Source organism: Camelus dromedarius, chromosome 1 (genome assembly GCF_036321535.1).
Source record: "Camelus dromedarius isolate mCamDro1 chromosome 1, mCamDro1.pat, whole genome shotgun sequence".
Lineage (NCBI taxonomy): Eukaryota > Metazoa > Chordata > Mammalia > Artiodactyla > Camelidae > Camelus > Camelus dromedarius.
The window spans coordinates 68,666,877-68,684,124 of NC_087436.1; the positions used below are offsets into that span (position 1 = coordinate 68,666,877).

Genomic DNA, 17,248 nt, shown 5'->3' on the forward strand with positions numbered 1-17,248 from the left:
TTTAAGCATATAAATAATATAAATAGGAATAAAAGAAAAGCACTTGCATTGAAATACTGTTTTCTATATGGATCACGGGTGAAAATCCCCTGCATCAAGATTTTGAATAGCCCTTTAGTTAATGTATTAAAAATGCCTGAGAACATGTCTAAGTAAAACGTATCTTGAACATATAAAATCCAAGCTGACATGTATTCATTAAACGTATATTTACTAAAGCCCTTGGATTGTATCTTGTATATTTTTGCCTTTAAATCCATATATAAGAATTGTTACTAGTTAGGAGTAAGTATATGTATGATAAAGATATGTGGAGAAGATTGGTTTTCTTATTTATATTCCTGTGTCATCTAGCAGAACTAGCATACACACCTTTAAATTTAACTTTAAGCATTTTAGCATATTACAGATTTTGAGTCTTGCTCAACTTAACTGTAGATTGGGGCATAGATTGGTTAATTAAATGTATGAGTTTAGTGAAAAAGACGATATGAATGAAAGAATAGAAGGAAGGAGTTCAACGGTGATAGAAATAGAACCAATGGAGACAGAATTGGAAACTAATCTAGGATGTGGAAAAAAAAACAAAACACAACACTAGAAAACTGGAAGTATGAGAAAAGAAAAGTAAAGAAAGGAAAGACCTACTATTAGTCTAATTAGTAACTTACTTTCCACAGTTCCACATGGCCTGGAATATGTGGAAATTACATTTCATCTTTTGTGTGGTACTTCATATCTCATGTGAATATAATAGTATTTTACCTATTTTTTAAAAAAAGTTATAAACAGTGGTTGAATTTCTTGTAAGTCCCTTATGAGACTTTCTCATTTAATGGATATTTTAGAACCCTTTCACCCTAACCCCCTTTCCATGTGATGGCTTGAAACAGAGGCCTGAATTAAAAGAGATACTGTGTCGATGTTTTGTGGAAACCATGTCACTAAATGTAAATATCAACAGGTGTTAGTTACACACTTATAGAGAACTTGTCTTTTCCTCTTTCTAATATTCTTCTGTTTCTTTTGACTCCTATATATTAAAACTGTGGTTTTCAGAGTTCATTTTACATATCAAATAAATTTTTGCTTGTGCATTTGCTTGATTTCTTATTTACCTTTTTAGAGATTCGTAGATTATGGATTTAGGAAGATCAGAAGATAGAAGAAAAATCCCTCATATTAAAAAAAAGAGTATATTATGTATAAAACATAATCAGTATAGGTCTTTTCTTGATTGTATTTTAAAACAATGTCTTTATTACTACACTTAATTACCACAGATTCCATAGACTCCACAGCCAAGAGGTGTGTTCTGACCCCCTGTCCAAATGCAGACCCCTCTAAGGCTCCCTTTTACATGGCAGCCCTTCACAGCCTGTACCATGTAAACAAGGGGATGAAGGAGAACTATTTGTGAGTCTTGCCAGGTTGGAGGAGTGGATGGCAGGTTGGTTGCTGAATACTCCAAACATCAGAATGCTTTTGAAGCCAAAGGAAAAATTAGATTCATTGCATTTTTTTTTTTTTAATCACAGGAGGGAAAACTGATCATATGGGCAGGGGAAATACTATTCCTGTGGTCTACATATTATCTTAGCGTAAGATTGTAATTGCTGCTAAACCCCCTTGGAGAAAAACTCCCCTGTAGTGCTGAGGTTAGGACTGTGTTGTGTTTTCTCAGCCTTACTTTTTGGCCTCTCTTTGAAAACAGCCATGGCAGTTTTAAACACTGATATATTATTATAAAAGAAGAAAGTGATTAAAAAAAAAAACCCACATAATGGGTTATGGGAGCTCAGAAAGCAGAGGTTAATTCAGAATCTTATGATTAAGGGGAAATATTTCATTATTTTTCCTGAAAATTTTTTCCCTTGTTAAATCTCTAACAATGTGATTTCTAAAAGAATGTGGATAGTAATATAACCTGAAACTCTGCTTCTTTTATATGTAAATGTACTGCAATATGCTTTGTGTTGATCATTCCCCAAAGGTGAAATTCATTATCTTGCTCTCTTTACATGATTTCCTATGTAGTCTGACAGTTACAGAGAGAAATAGCCATATATAAGTGGGTCAAAGCACGGATTTAAAAAAGCCAGGAGAAAGAAGAAGTGATTTACTGGGTCTGACACCCTGTTTACCATTTCAGGATCAAACCAATACCAAATTCCTAGGACGTAGTAGGGAGTCCAGCAAACGGTAAATGAAGTGGCAAATGCAACCGTCATCTTTAGGGTCTTCAGCCGAGCTCGTGGTACATTGTTCTTGGATTGATTCAGTTGTAGTCCTTTTAGATGGAGAAAAGAGGAGGTGTTAAGTGACTGGTTTTATTACAAAGCCAAAATAGACAAAATAGGAAGACAAAATCACTAATTCAACCTAATGAATACAATGGAAGCAAATTTCTAGTATTTTTAATAATGATAATTTGAAAAGCATGTTTATATTTCAAGATTTCTACTATGTTACATAATAAGTGGAAACTACTAAAGGTAGTAATGCTCTTAAAATTAAATTTCCACTAAACTAATACAGATTTGAAATATGAGGTTACTCAAATTCTTAAATAAATTATATAAATTTGAGAGAGCAGACTGAGGTTGAGCTGGGTTGAATTCCCTATCTTTTGGTTGTCAAGCCAACAGAACCACGTATGCTTTATAAATTTTCCTTTTTGAGAATGTACCAGATTCTTGAAAAAAAGAAGGCACAATCACGTCTGTGAAGTTAAAAATGAAATAGTCAATGACATTCAATAATATTTCCCACACCCAACACACATACACACACACACACAAGTGTGCAGTGTGTGGATACTATGTGCATCAAGTGCTCTAAGGCCTGTATTCACAAATGTACGTGGGCAAAAATTGACTTCTTCAAGGTGCTGAACTGTGCATGCCCAGATGCCAAGAAAAAAAAAAAAAAACAATCACGGGGAAGACATTTTCATCCTGCTAACTCTTGGGAACAGGAAGAAGCAGCAGCTGGCAGCTGAAGGCTGGAACACTTGCTACTGGATAATCGTAGCTTCTAATGTTGCACCCCTTCAGGTTCTTAAGGGATTCTCAGTTTTGGTTCCCTTTTGTACATGTTTGGAAAATAATCTGCAAAAACAAGCTGTGCTTGTGAGGACTCAATGGTTCTCAAGAATTTTTTTAAAAAGGAAAAAAAAAGAATTAAAAAAAATCCACATTGTGTGGATACAGGGGATTTGAATGTGAAACAGAACAGCTTAACTTTAACAAGTCTGTTGACTACCATTTAACGAGTTGTACTTTGCTATATTCTAGATATCAGGTGTTTGCTGTAGTGTTGCGATGGCCCAGTGGGAACAATTTGCCAATGCTTACACTGCCTAAATGGAATAAATGTCCTTTCATCTTTAATTCCATGGTATAAATTTTAGAATATTAGAAGATACTAAATTTTCTCCTCTGTAAATTGGGGATAATAAAAGTATTGCCTTATGGGGGTGATTGTGAATATTAAATGGGTTAATATAGGTAAACTGCTTAGAACAATGTCTGGCACATAGTAAGTACTACTCTGCTTTGAGTTGCTTTAGAAAGCTGTTTACCCACAGTTAACAGCTAGTCTAAGGAATACATACTGTGGGGATCCTGATGAAGGACGCTTGTCAGGGTGAAGATGATTTTTGCATTGCAGACCAACATGATGAGAAGAGGGATGATGAAGAGGCAGCTGAAGGTGAAAAAGTTATAAAAGGCTTCATGCCACCATTGTGGAAAACTGCAGTGTGTTACACATTGAGAGAAACCGTCTGTCTGTCCAGAGCTGTCTGCTAAATGGATCATCCTGAAGATATATAACTGTATGAGAAAATTTTAAAAAAAATTTAAAAAGGGAGATTGCTTATTTTCAAACAGCATTTGAAAGTTTTCTTGAAAGTTTTCTCCTCTGTGTTCTGCTAGCCTTCTAACATTACCCAAAGCAACTTCTAAGCTTCTTGAAAATAACCTTTTGGCATCTCTGCAAAAAGTTTTAAGTGGATCTTTACTTAAAATGTGTTTGGGTAATGTGAATGGATCTGTAGGATTTTGAATTTCTTTGGAAATTATTTCAAACTTGCAGAACAGGCATCAAACAAAGATTTAAACCTTGTTTGTATTTCCATATCAGATGCAATTATGCTGAGGAAAATTTTCACAAATGATTTTGTGATTTCATTGTTTTATCTATGGCACATAAAACTGTGTCTGACATTTAGGATGTGCCCTCAAAGTACATATTTTTTTAAACTTTATTTTTGAGACATAAAACCCCATTAAAAAGGTCAAAAGACATGAACAGACAGTTCACAAAGAAAAGATATAACAGTGGCCCTTAAGCATATGATGTTCAACCTCACTCATTATAAGAGTGATGCCAACCAATTAAGGCTACACTGATATGCTATTTTTTACTATCAAAATTAGCAAATTAAAAAACAAAACAGCACACTCTCATGGCAAGGTTGTGGGGAAACATGGACTCTCATTCATTGCTAATGGGAATGCAAATTGGTAAACCATTAAGAGGGGTAATTTAGCAATAACTTGACAATAACAAACTAACGAATGCATTTATCTTTGACCTAGCAATCTGACATTCAAGGATTTACCCTGAAGATACACCCCTGCCTCTATTATATGAAAACAGGTATGCACAGGATTATTCATTGATGCATTATTTGTAATTGAAAAACATTGAAAATAATCTACATATAAATTAATGAGACAGTAGCAGAATAAACTGTGGTAGACCACACCATATACTGCTATACAGCTGTAAAAAGAGCAAGGAAAATCTCTATGTGTGAGAGTGTGTGTGTGTGTGTATACATGTACATATATTTATTTTCCAGCTCTGTCTGCAGAGAGAGCCTAGGAACAATGACAACCCAGTAGCAATGAGCACACCCAGCACTCTAATACCCAGGTTTTGTTTTCCAAACATCCTTCTCTACCAAAAGGAACTCATTGGAATAGTAGGTGGTCCTACAGCAAGGGCAAGCAAAGTACAACATGTGCCTGGAACAGTTTGTTATGCCAAAAAGTCAGGAAATGCCCAAAGAGTAATGGAGCATGTGAAAAGAGTTCAGGAGCCAGTTTGAAAGAGCTCCCATTGGCCAAATCTGGGACAGTTTAAGCATGAAAAACAAAACCAAACTCTGATAGAAGAGAGTGATAAGCTACTGAATAAAGAAAGAATCCGTGACTCCATGCTGATACAAATTACAAAACATCAATAAATGGGGAGAGGAAAAAGCTCTTTGTTGCTATTGAAAGTCAACTAACCAATCTAAAAGATATAATGGAAGTAGTGATTACCATTTCTTAATCACGATAACAATAATTGATTCAGGCAAGAGTCATCAATAGATGGTAAAAATATGGGTATAAATTTGAGGAGAATAGTTTATTTACATCACCTCAAAGTATCTACCTGCAGGATATTTATGACTCTAAAGAATAAAATAATAACTTTACAGTAGAGAAATAACCTAATAATTAAATTAACATTGCCAGTAATGGAACCAATCGGCAGTTTTTGCTTCTTTATATAATGCATTGAGAATTCAGCATCACCTCTTTAGTGTTTCTGCCGAAACTAGCCATGAAAAAACATCAGACAAACTCAAATTTAGGGGCATTCTACAGAATAACTGACCTGAACTCTTCAAAAATGTCAATGTCATGAAACACAAAGATGGACCAAGGAACAATTGCAGTTTAAAGCAGACTGAATCGACAGCATAATGCTGGATTTTCTTTTGTTAAAAGGGACATTATTGATATGACTGGTGAGATATGAATAAGGTATGTAGATTAAATAATAGTACTGTATTAGTGCTAATTTCCTGATTTTGGTACTTAACTGTGGTTATGTGCTAGAAAGAACACACTGAGGTATTGAAAGGGGAATCATGTCTGAACTTATTTTTCAACAATCCAGAAAAAATACACATAAAACATAATAAAGTGAATAAGCAAATGTGATAAAATGTTAATATTCAGGGAAACTGAGAGAAAGATATCCTAGAAATCTTTGTAAGATTCTTGCAGCCTTTCTCTAAGGGTGAAATCATGTTAAAAAAAAAAAGAACAAATTGGGTCAACTGCTACGGAAACATTGCAAGTAGTTTTCAAAAACAAGGTCTAGTGGACATTTATTTATTCCTTCCCCATTGGTCAAGCATTCTTCTTTCCTTGTCCTTTCCAAGGTTTTCTACTGAAAAACCTCATTTACCATGAAATATTATTAAAATGAAAAGATAAGAGTGCCCAAGCACCAATTAACCCGTAGCAAGTTAATTCAAAGACAAGTGTTACAGGATTTTAAAATTTTTAAGCAAATGCAGGAAATAGTTAGTTTTTTAAGTTTTTGATTGTATTAGTAAATTTAAATGGCATTTAATTAATTTAATAAGCCCAGAATTTCTTTCCTTTTTGGGGTGATGGAGTAAGAGTAGAGCGTGCCTTTAAAAAAGTACTGTTTTTCCTTTCTTTGCTTGTAGAGTGGAAAAAAATTAATGAAGTATAATATATAAATATAATAAAATAAACACAAATGTAATAGAATATAAGTAAATATAGTATAAAGTGTAATTATATTTCTTTTCTTTTTGGGGGGTGTTTGGGGAGGGAGGGAGGTAGATTTATTTATTTTTAAAATTTATTTATTTATTTTTAGTGGAGGTACTGGGGATTGAACCCAGGACCTTGTGCATACTAAGCATGCACTCTACCATTGAGCTATACCCTCCCCCTTATTTCTTTTATTTGTAATTAAAATGTTGATTTTCAGTTTCAGATCTTTTTTCAGCTTCAAGGGCAAAAAAAAAAAAAAAAAAGAATTTGTAAATCATTCCACTAGAGGGTGCCAAATGATCATATTATCAATCTTAAAGTCAAGAAACTCAGACATGCGTTCAGCAAATTCTATTTTATGATCCAGACTAACTTTTTTCACATTACAAAGTGACCTTTTCAGTTTTCCATCCTTCTCTGAAACCTGAATTTATTTAAAGTTCAGTTTTGAATTTTACCCAACAGATGATGTGACTTGAAGTCTCTGGAAGGGTTCCTTCACATAGAACCTGAGAATCTTACATTTCTAAATATCTTTCCTTTTCTCCCCACCACCTGACACAGGCTTGGAACCAGATGACCTGAGTTTGACTTTATGCTTTGCACTGGGTCACATTTTCACTTCAATATTTCATGTTTTTAAGTTATAAATGATGAAACTTTTAATAAAAGTGACTGAAATATAGTACTATGATTCGATTTTGGTTATCATCTTTATTTAACAAATGCTTATTTTTAAAGCAACTACTTGGTTAAAAAATATACTAGGTGCTTTTTGTTATAAAAGATGAGCAGATATACCTTCTATCAGGGAATTAAATATTTGGTAGGGGAGATGTAGAATATATGTAACACCTATAATAGATTGGTAACTTCAAAAAGAGAGGTATAGAATAGTGTTATGGAAATTCAGAATCTTACTTGCCCATAAACTAATTTATTTTAGCCTTAATTCAGTTTATTTTTCACCTCCAAGGCCATGTTTGTCTCAATGATTACTACAGGGATCCACTTTACTTCCAGTGGCTTTTTTGTCCTTGGATTATATTTCTTTAATTTCTTTATGTTTCTCTTCTCTCATGCCTGACCCCAGTTCTCATCACCATTTGCTTTATTTTGCCATAAACAATAGCAATTCATTTTCTATCTTTACAGTCAATTGCAAATGCTATTCCTTCTTTGCATATTATTTTTAACCCCCACTTTCCCCCACAGTAATGACACCATGACCTAATATTTTCCAAGGGTGATTATCTTTAGATGGTGTGCTTCAGGTTTCTCTCATCTGTGAAATGGAGATATTAATAGTATCTCCCTCTAGGGGCTGTCATGACAATTAAACACAAGTAAATACTTGCAAAGCACTTAGAGTGGTACCTGGCACACAGTTAGCACTATATAAATCATAACCATTATTATAATAAAAATTTTGAGGCACATAACTTATAAATATGTATCATATATACTTATTTCTATATTCATACATGTATACCATATATTTTTCCTGATATCCCTTAACTACCTATTTTCACCTTAAGATTTTCTTGCCTCTTCCTTCTCCAGCTTCCTACAGGAAAAAAGGAAATAGGCACTCTTGCATAGTGGGATGCAGTATAGTGGTTACAAGCTTTTGGGTAACTGGATGTACTGACACCTTCACTTACCAGATGGTAATCTTGAGCGTTATATAGTATTCTTAACCTTAGTTTCTTCATGAATAAAATAAAGACAATAATTGTATCTAAATTATTGTTGGGAGCCTTGCATGAAATAATGAACACAAAAGCATTTAGCACAGTTCCTGGCACATATTTACGTCCTCAATGACTATTATTTATCATCATCATCATTATTATTGCTGTATCTGCTACTGGTATGCCATTATTATGTTCCAGTCCCATTCTTGGCATATTGTACACTTGTGATTTTACTGAATTTAGGCTACTTATCAAGTTCAGAAGTACATTCTAGCTCTGTAAGTTCTGTAACAGGCAAGCCTCCTCATTTCTTCAAACCACACATCTTTACATCAAAGACTAACGGATTTGCTGAGATACAACAAGCCCTCCATATTGGCAGGTTCCACACCTGCAGATTCAATCAACTGCGGATGGGAAAATACTCAGACAAAAAATTTTTGGAAGTTCCAAAAAGCAAAACATGAATTTGCCAAGATCCAGTAACTATTTATGTAACATCTACATTGTATTTACAATTATTTACATGCCATTTACATTGTATTAGGTATTAAAAGTAATCTAGAGATGATTTAAAGTATACAGGAGGATGTGCATGGATTATATGCAAATACACCACCATTTTATGTAAGGAACTTGAGCATCTGGGAATTTTGTTATGTGCTGCAGAGGTAGGGGTGGGGGGTGGGATCTTGTTGGGTGTGCTCTGGAACCAATCCCCCAGGATATTGAGAGATAACTCTATTTCCCTGCAGGCCTGGGTTACATATAGAATTTAAAAGCTGTCAACTTGTAAGTCTCCATAGTAACACAGATGAACTAGTGAAATGAACTCTATCTGCAAATAATCTGCTACACTGGAATTCTTGTGGTCTTAGATGACTATCATTAGAAACCTTGTAATTTCTTAATTAGCTATGGACACACTTAATTCAGAAAATGTTTTCTCCTTAACATGCACTTACTAGCCTAACCATAGCTGGTCTTAAACCAGATTTCCTTGGTTGTTACCTTGCCTTGCCTTTCTTTTCTCTTTTCTTTTCTCTTTCTTTTCTTTGCCCCCTCTCTGTATCTCCCTTCCATCCTTTTTTTTTATCCTTCTTTTAGAAACAATACTTTCAAGACTTGAATTATTATGCTCTGGCATATATAGCTTTCAGAGTGAGTGGATGGTATTGTGACTAGGGAACACATTGGCTAAATTTGCTTACCAGTCAGAATGAATGTTATAATTTTGAGAACTTTGAAGTAATCTTTATTTAAGAAATTTTCTTTGCTGTTTCTTAAAGAATCATTTTATTTTCATACTCATATTTCCCTATTAGTTTTTCTCCTGACTTCAAAAACTCTATAATGAAGGAAGGAATGAATAGCAGTGAGTGTTTAAGTATAAAGTCTTGTACTGGTGATTTCACATACCTTACTCTTTACAACTTATTCTTTACAGTTACCTTTTTAAACTTTAAACATTTTTAAACAGTTACCTTTTAAACTTAAAGTTAGGTAATTTACTTAGAATAGCTGGTAGGACACAGGGTTGAGATTTGAAGCCAGTTTTGTTTAAATCTAATGCCCACACCATTTCTACCATCCCTTTGCCTTTCAGACTTGCAGGGAGATCTGAGGTCTTCAGAGACTGACTGGGGTGAGTGAAAAACCAAGCAAAGGACTGGGGCTCCCTTTTCCCTCTTTAGCTGGAGGTTTTATATCAGTTTCTCCTCTTATATCAGTTTCATTTTTTGAAGCTCCACATAGACTTTTGTTTTAAAAGAAAATTCCATTACTAGCAAAAAGTAGGACATTTTGGCCATACTACACAGAAACTTCTGAAAATGTATCTCCAAATCATCACAGAACTCTGACATTATCAGGAAGGTGGAAAACCAAGGTGGGCAATTTGAAATCTGGTTATTCTGACCTCTAGCAGAATGTCAGAAATTCCCAGATTCCCAGGAATGTGACAACTAGCTTGTCAGTTTTTTTCTTTTTTTCTTTTTTCAACCTAGGCATGACTTACTCGAGTGACAAACTATCAACATATGCACCAAAGGATGAGGATTAACGTCATCCTTTCAATGTAATTAGCCACAGCAGGATGCGCCTTTGTCAGTGGGCTTTCCAGTAGAATGGGTGAAGTACGCAGTACACTCCCTGTGTGTCACACCGTCTGGAAGTAAAAAGCCCTGTCTTCCTCTTGTCTTCTCCATCAAATACACATAACATTAGTCACAGGGTTGAAACCTCTTCCATTCAGAGAGAGAGCAGACAGCTATAATGAAAAGATAAACTGGACTTAATAAAAAGACATAAGTCCAACAGGTCAAGTGGCACTGGACAAACAATAAATCCTTTAAATTGGTGGTTTTCAAACTGAAGGTTGTGCCCTTCAGTTGTTGGTTGCAACAACATTAAAAAATGAAATGGAACAGAGTAGAATATTTATTTTATGAAAACTTTTCTCAGTTACAGGTGTGTGAGAAAAAGGGACACAAGGTCTTTACGTAGTATGTAGTTCTTTCTCTGGGTCACTGTCAAAAAGTTCTGAGTGCCGTGGTTTTCAAAGGTTCCCTTTGTAGGTTTTCTTACATGTGAAGTGGGGATAGTAACACAGCTTTTATGGACCTCACAGAGTCAGTGTGAGTAAGATGATGAATGCGGGGTTTGTCAGGAAATTTCAGCGAAGTGCTTTATAAATTTAAAGTGCTGCTAAAAGTAAGGATGAGTCCTTTGCTTCATAAAATGAAACAGTACTACCGTTTGCTGTGGCCCATACTCACACAAATCTCTCAGGTAAAGTAATGCGCTTGAGTTTAGGCTATTATAGGAAATTCCTAAGCAATTCAAAATTAATTTCTTATTTTCTTTTTATCATTAAGATAGGTATTTGGTGTTTTCTTGCTATTAGTGCTGTGATATACTCAGGTGAAAATAATTAAATAAATTAGTCAATATTTTATTTATAGTCTCTGGGAGAGTCCTTTAAAAGAAAGTGAAATTGTTGGTTTGTATTTCAGTTATGATCACAAATTGACTTATCTGTACTTTTGTTTAGACTTTCATCTACATCAGTACCCCAAATTACCAACTACTTTCCAAATAGCTGTATTATATAAAGACCTTATGTTGTCAAGATCATGTCCTAAAGCAAATTTTTTTTTAGCTCTATTAATAGCCTGCCTTCCCTCCCCTTCAAATAACTTGGCAGGCAGACAAACAAACACATGCTTTTCTTCCCAACCTACCTGTCCATTTCAAGACAGGTTTTAAAACTCCTTGGTTAAAAATACTGGAGCTTTATTTTACTTCGTTCTGTTATTAACCCCCTAAATCCAGTTTGTTGCCAATCTTTGTTTTTTGTTTGAAATGTCCCTTATAAATACTATCCACCTCTTCTGACACCATCCTAGCCCCCAGCCTGATCACCTCATTGCCAGGTGATCTGAAAAGGCTTCTTTGTGTCTCTCTCCACGCCATTAGACTCTATGTAAATTTTCTTAAAAATATTTTGTTAAAAAATCATTTTAATAATGTACAACACAGTTAACTCTGCTGTGTGCTGTATAGAAAAGTTGCTGAGTGTAAATCCTAAGTGTTCTCATCACAAGGAGAAAAAGATTTTTTCTTTTTTCTTTTCTTTTTATTGTATCTGGATGAGATGATGAATATTAGCTAAATCTACTGTGACAATAATTTTGCAATATATGCAAATCAAGCCATCATGCTGTACACTTTAAACTTATACAGTGATGTGTGTCAATTATTTCTCAATAAAACCGGAAAAAAAAATTTACTCCTTGCACAGGACTCACCTAGGTTATATGGCTTCCACATTACTTTTAGAATTTCCCCTGGCTAGCAATGTCTTCTGTTACATCCATCCATCCCACCTGCATTTACTGATTCATTTCTTCAAAAAAAAAATTTTTTTTTTTTAGTAAGCACTGACAGACTTATTTCATCCAAAGAGAAACCAAAGTATCCAAACATTTTAAATTTCTGTTTTTGTTAGGTATCTTATTAAGTACTGTGAATATTAATTAAATTGAACACAACACTCTTCACTATTGTAAGAACATATACCATAATGGCAGAGACAAGCAAATACATAATCCCAATGTTTTCTGACAAAAAAATAGTGTGCTCCAAGGTCAAAGGTACGGCAGCAGCCGCTGAATCTAATTTCCTGCTACTCTCGACTCTCGGTCTTTTACTACAGTCAAACAAGACTCCTATGAAAATTATTCCCTTAACTTTTGCTGAAAACTACATGTTATCCTTGGATTATTTTTTCCATTCAAATACGACTCATCCTTAAAAACTCAGTTTATCCTATCTTTACTGTAAAACCTTCACCATTTCTACTCTTGTTCATTTCTCTCTCTTCTGACACTTGTAATAGGTTTAAAGACTTTTTAGTACGTAGTTGTATTTGTTTTGCATAATTTTTACCTCTACAACTGAATGACATTTTCTTTCTTTGACAGTGTTTCATTGCTTCATGATTACCAGGCTCAGTGTTAGTCACTTAACTTGTGTTTATCTTCTCTAAGAAAACTAGACAATAAGCAGCACTCATACTTTAAAGAAATAAAATGGAAAATTTCAGAGTGTAAGCCTTTGCTAAGTAAACTCATTTTAAGTGACATATTTGCTAAACTAATTCTTGTATATGCAACCCTTGTAAGAATAACTGTAATATACTTTTCTCCACAGAAATAAAAACATTTTGGTTTTTCCCATTTCTCCTGTCATAAAACACATACTGCTGTTCAAAAAATGTTAAGGGAGGAATTGGTAGGAGAATTTAGTTGTCTAGCTTTCTAGTACTTTGCACTATTTTGTGAGTCCTATGTGGCAGTTTTTGTTTGTTTGTTTTTAAGTCACCTGGCCAGTTTAGAACATCTAGATACATTTCCATTTGTAGTGGCAAGTTTTTGAGGGTCTTGGGAAATTCTGACTTTAATTCTTGACACATTCTTGTACCCTGGATTCATCATACAGTACATTTACAAGCATAGAGACAACCTGTTCATCTGTTATTAAAGGATCTTTGCCATTTTCAAGAATGTGTCCTTTTCTTTGGAGATCTGACTATTGCTAAGGCAGATTCTGCAGGTCAATTAACCAGGTTACCTGTAATGAAAACAGTCTGGAGAGAAGTCTGCCTCCTCTAGAAGAGGGCCTGTGCCTGCACAGACAGTCTCATACTTTTGTTAACAGCCTGTTACAGTCTAACCCACCTCCAGAAAAGCTCAAGTCAACCTCAGAGAAATATTTAAATTTCCAAAAGTCTAAGATTTCCTACATTTTCTCTCTATTCAGTCCCACACAGCTGCAAACTGCAGAACAAAGTACTAATCAGGACTATTTCTCTCTGATCTGCAATGACAGAAGACTCAAGAAGACCCATATAAAACAAGTAATGCGTACATTCTACCTATGCAAATTTCATCATTCCTAAAGATTCTCTCAATTTACCATGTCAATCAGAATAAAAGGAAAAATAGGTGGAAGAATAGAATGGGGATTAGGTCAAACTGGAGAATAGCTACACTTTAGAGGAGCATTTACTATGTGCCAGAGATTATGATAGACACTTTAACACACAGCTTGTTGAATCATCACAAAAGGTGCATAAAGTAGGCATTACCTCCATTTTATAAAGGAATAAACTGAAACTCAGAGAGATTAAGATATCTGCTCAAGGTAAAAGAGCAAAGCTAGGATTAAATTCTACTCTGACTTCCAGAGCCCAAGCTCTTAAGAGATAATACAATACTGCCTTTGATAAGGCCTTCATTCAAGTTTAGATAGGAACTCTGGATCTCCATACCCTAACAAGTTGATGATACTGGTTTACCTGTGGTCCAGCAAAGATGCTACTGAGGAGCCAGGCCAAGCCAGTCATGAACTGTCCGAGCTTGCTGTTGCTTTTCATAGTGAGAGGCCTCGTAATGGCCAGGGAGCGGTCCAGGCTGATCACTACCATCATGAAGGCTGGGGCATACATGGAGAAAAGCTTCAGGTAGCTGAGGACTTTGCAGAGGAGCTCTCCGGCATACCACTGCACAGTAATGTTCCACATTCCATCCAGTGGCATGACAATTAGGGTCTCCAACAGGTTGGCTAAGGTCAAATGTTTTAAAAGCATTTTCATCCTTGAGAGTTTTTTCCCTTTTTCTTTTCCCTGAGTCCACTTCTGAAGTTTCCACAAGAAAGAAGCATTGAAAGTTGTGGAGAGTAGAAAAAGGAAGAAAGTAACTGTCACACGGATTTTTCCCGATAAGGTCAGGGTGGGGAGGTTGTCCTGTGTCAGTGGGATGCTGCTGTTGATGGCTGAGCAGTGGTTTTGATTCTGTTCGGGAGAGGCACTGTTTGCCATCCTTCCTGACAGAGAGCGTCAAGACTTGTTTCTGGTGCTTCTGTTGTTTTATTGTATTTGAACCAAAAGGTTCTGTTTTATTTCAGCCTTCTTTAGATGGAAACGTCACAGGTTTACATATTTATGTCAAAGTTTGTCCCTGAGATGTTTTATATTTTAAGTGAAAGATCAAGGTGAACTTGTTTTGTGGGCTTGTAATCCAATAGAGCGCTGACGCAGAGCTGGCCAAGCGCTCTCTGAGGGCCGAATGTAACTGTAGTACCTCAGCAGATGGCCTGGTTTTCACAACATTTTTCTAAATGAAGAAGGATGTCTGAAGCTTAGTTTTTGAATTTAAAATTCACTTGGTAAGATTCAAGTAACTTTAATGAAGAGGTTTTCTCAAAACTATTAAATGTTCATCTTGTGTTCAGCAGATGCAAAATAAAAAAGAAAAAAACTAAAAAAAGAACTTGATCCAGTTGAAATTTGTTGTTTGAAGAATTTATACATTTCTCAAAAACATTTCTTTTTTTTTTAATCACACACTGCAGAGCATTCAAACACTAGATAAATATGTTTATTTCAAACCATCCTCCGTGAAACATCAATTTAATACCTTAACAGAATCAATTGGATCTAATACAAATTGGGCTGCATTCAAATTTCTCAATCAATCTTAAAGGTCAGATCATCCATGCTTAAATTAGAGTAAAATCATTAACTGTTTTTTCTGTAATCGCCTTGATTTTATAAATGTCTAAATACCGTGCTGCCATTGTTGCATATTATTGCAGAGGGTAACTGGATATTGGAGAGAATATTGTATAAATGCTGTAACCACAACCATATATGTTTATAAATGAATATTTGTTTATATTCCTTTATATGCAGTCTGATCGTTTTACACTAGGGCCACTTAGAAACTTTCTCTGCGTTGTTGCTTTAACTTTCATGGTGACTGCTTGATGATGTTGTTTACTAATACTAGTATGGCTTAGATTGGAATTTATTAAATCACCAGCTTGACTTGTCTTACGTCAACTAGCTTGCTTCTGTTATAGCCAAACAAGGGAATAAATTTGAAAGTAAAAGTGGCTATTTTGATTTAGATGGCCCATTCTTGTTGGTTCATTTATTTATTTATTCTGTCTTATACACATTTATTTAATAAATAGTTACTAAATACCTGCTATGTAAACTCGCTTGGCCTTGGCAGGTGATTAAAATGTGCCTATGGCATCATCCAGGCCCAAAGGAGCTTACTGGGTACTACAGAAGATTAGATAAGCATACTGGATGTACCCTCAGTGCCTCCTCAGCTCCTTCTGTGCTGGCTCCTAGGTCTTGAGCCACTTAGGTCAGTAGCTTACTTGGGTTCCCCTTTGGTTGTCACCACATGATCAGAAATATTGGCTTTTCTCACTACTTTCAGACTTGGATTCAATATTATACTGCAGGACATGGACTCTGGCTTTGTAAGTGGCTTTCTGAAGGGTTTGGAAATATTTTTTAATGGATTATTCCGGTCCTGAAATGGACTGTTTTAGAAAAATTAGTGGGAAGAACAGATGAGGCAGAAATCAAGAGGACTATGTTTTTTAGAAAAATGTAGCACATGGATTTTAAAGCAAAGATATAGCATCAATATACAATGCAGTCAACTCTCATTATTTGTGGAAGTTATGTTCTGTAAAGTTGCCATGAGTGCTAAATTAGTGAATACAGAACCGTTGTTCCTAGTGAAAATACAGGGTTTGTGTTTCTGCAAGCCAATAACACCATTTGCATCATTTAGTTTTATATGCCAGTGTTCTTGTCAAACAAGCCAAAACTCATTGGTGTTGAACACCTGCTTTTCCACATAACCCCATAACACATAGGAGATATTTAAAAAATTCTTTAATATTGTAAATTGACTATACTTCATTAAAAAAATTCTTCCTAAGATCCCTGATATACAGAAACTGCCTCACCTGCAATTTGACATTTTCACACTGTGTCACCTTTTGAAATGTGCAAGCCAGTTACCATAAATTTCTTTGGCTTTCAGCCTCAAACAATGCTGTCTACAACATTAAAAAAAAATGAGCCTTCATCTCACGAATCCATAAGTTTCCTAACTTTTCCAGCTTTTCCATGGCTTCTTCACATATTATACATTTCACTTTGGCACACTCTGGAGAAGCCTTAGTTACAGATCAGCAAAGTTCCTCCTCCTTTTTATGGATGCTTGCTTGTAATATAATTGCTGAAACTAGAAGGCAGAACATTGCCTTGTTGACACTTAGCTGGGAAATTCCCTGGGCAAAGTGAAAACTCTGTGAATGCACATGTCTGGGAATAATTATAAAATCTCTGCAAATATGATTTTGGGGTTACAAATAAATTTTAGCAAATAGATAAATTTGCACATAATAAGGGTCACTGTAAGTAAGAATCAATAAGCAAAATCAGATCGTTAAAGAAAAATCAAAATTCCCACTAGAACACCCAAATAAGTTAAACTATATTACAAACTAAAATATTTATAACATTAGAAAATAGCATTTTAATCTACAAGTTCACAATAGATTGAAAGAAATATATTTGTT

At 34.9% G+C, this 17,248-nt stretch overlaps 1 protein-coding gene across 2 annotated transcripts; it reads right to left on the reverse strand.

Annotated features, from left to right (window-relative positions):
* Window positions 1-1,939: 1,939 nt before the first annotated feature.
* GNRHR (gonadotropin releasing hormone receptor) lies at window positions 1,940-14,732 on the reverse strand. Of its 2 annotated transcripts, none has more exons than XM_010994695.3 (3): window positions 14,154-14,732; window positions 3,617-3,836; window positions 1,940-2,290 (listed from the first exon to the last, which is right to left on the reverse strand). In XM_010994695.3, exons 1-3 carry the CDS (start codon window positions 14,673-14,675, stop codon window positions 2,046-2,048), a joined length of 987 nt encoding a protein of 328 aa, XP_010992997.3. In that variant the 5' UTR covers window positions 14,676-14,732; the 3' UTR covers window positions 1,940-2,045. The 2 variants fall into 2 exon arrangements, with proteins under 2 accessions (XP_010992997.3, XP_010992998.3); XM_010994696.3 differs by having other exon boundaries at window positions 2,067-2,290; window positions 3,617-3,708.
* Between the last annotated feature and the right edge of the window lie 2,516 nt (window positions 14,733-17,248).

Coding starts and splice junctions, on each gene's coding strand:
- GNRHR (XM_010994695.3), bottom strand. CDS start 14,675: ATGGCAAACAGTGCCTCTCCCGAACAGAATCAAAACCACTGCTCAGCC. Junction 3,837..14,153: donor GCATCTTTGCTGGACCACAG/GTAAACCAGTAT, acceptor TTTCTCATACAG/TTATATATCTTCAGGATGAT. Junction 2,291..3,616: donor CCTTCATCAGGATCCCCACA/GTATGTATTCCT, acceptor TCCATCTAAAAG/GACTACAACTGAATCAATCC.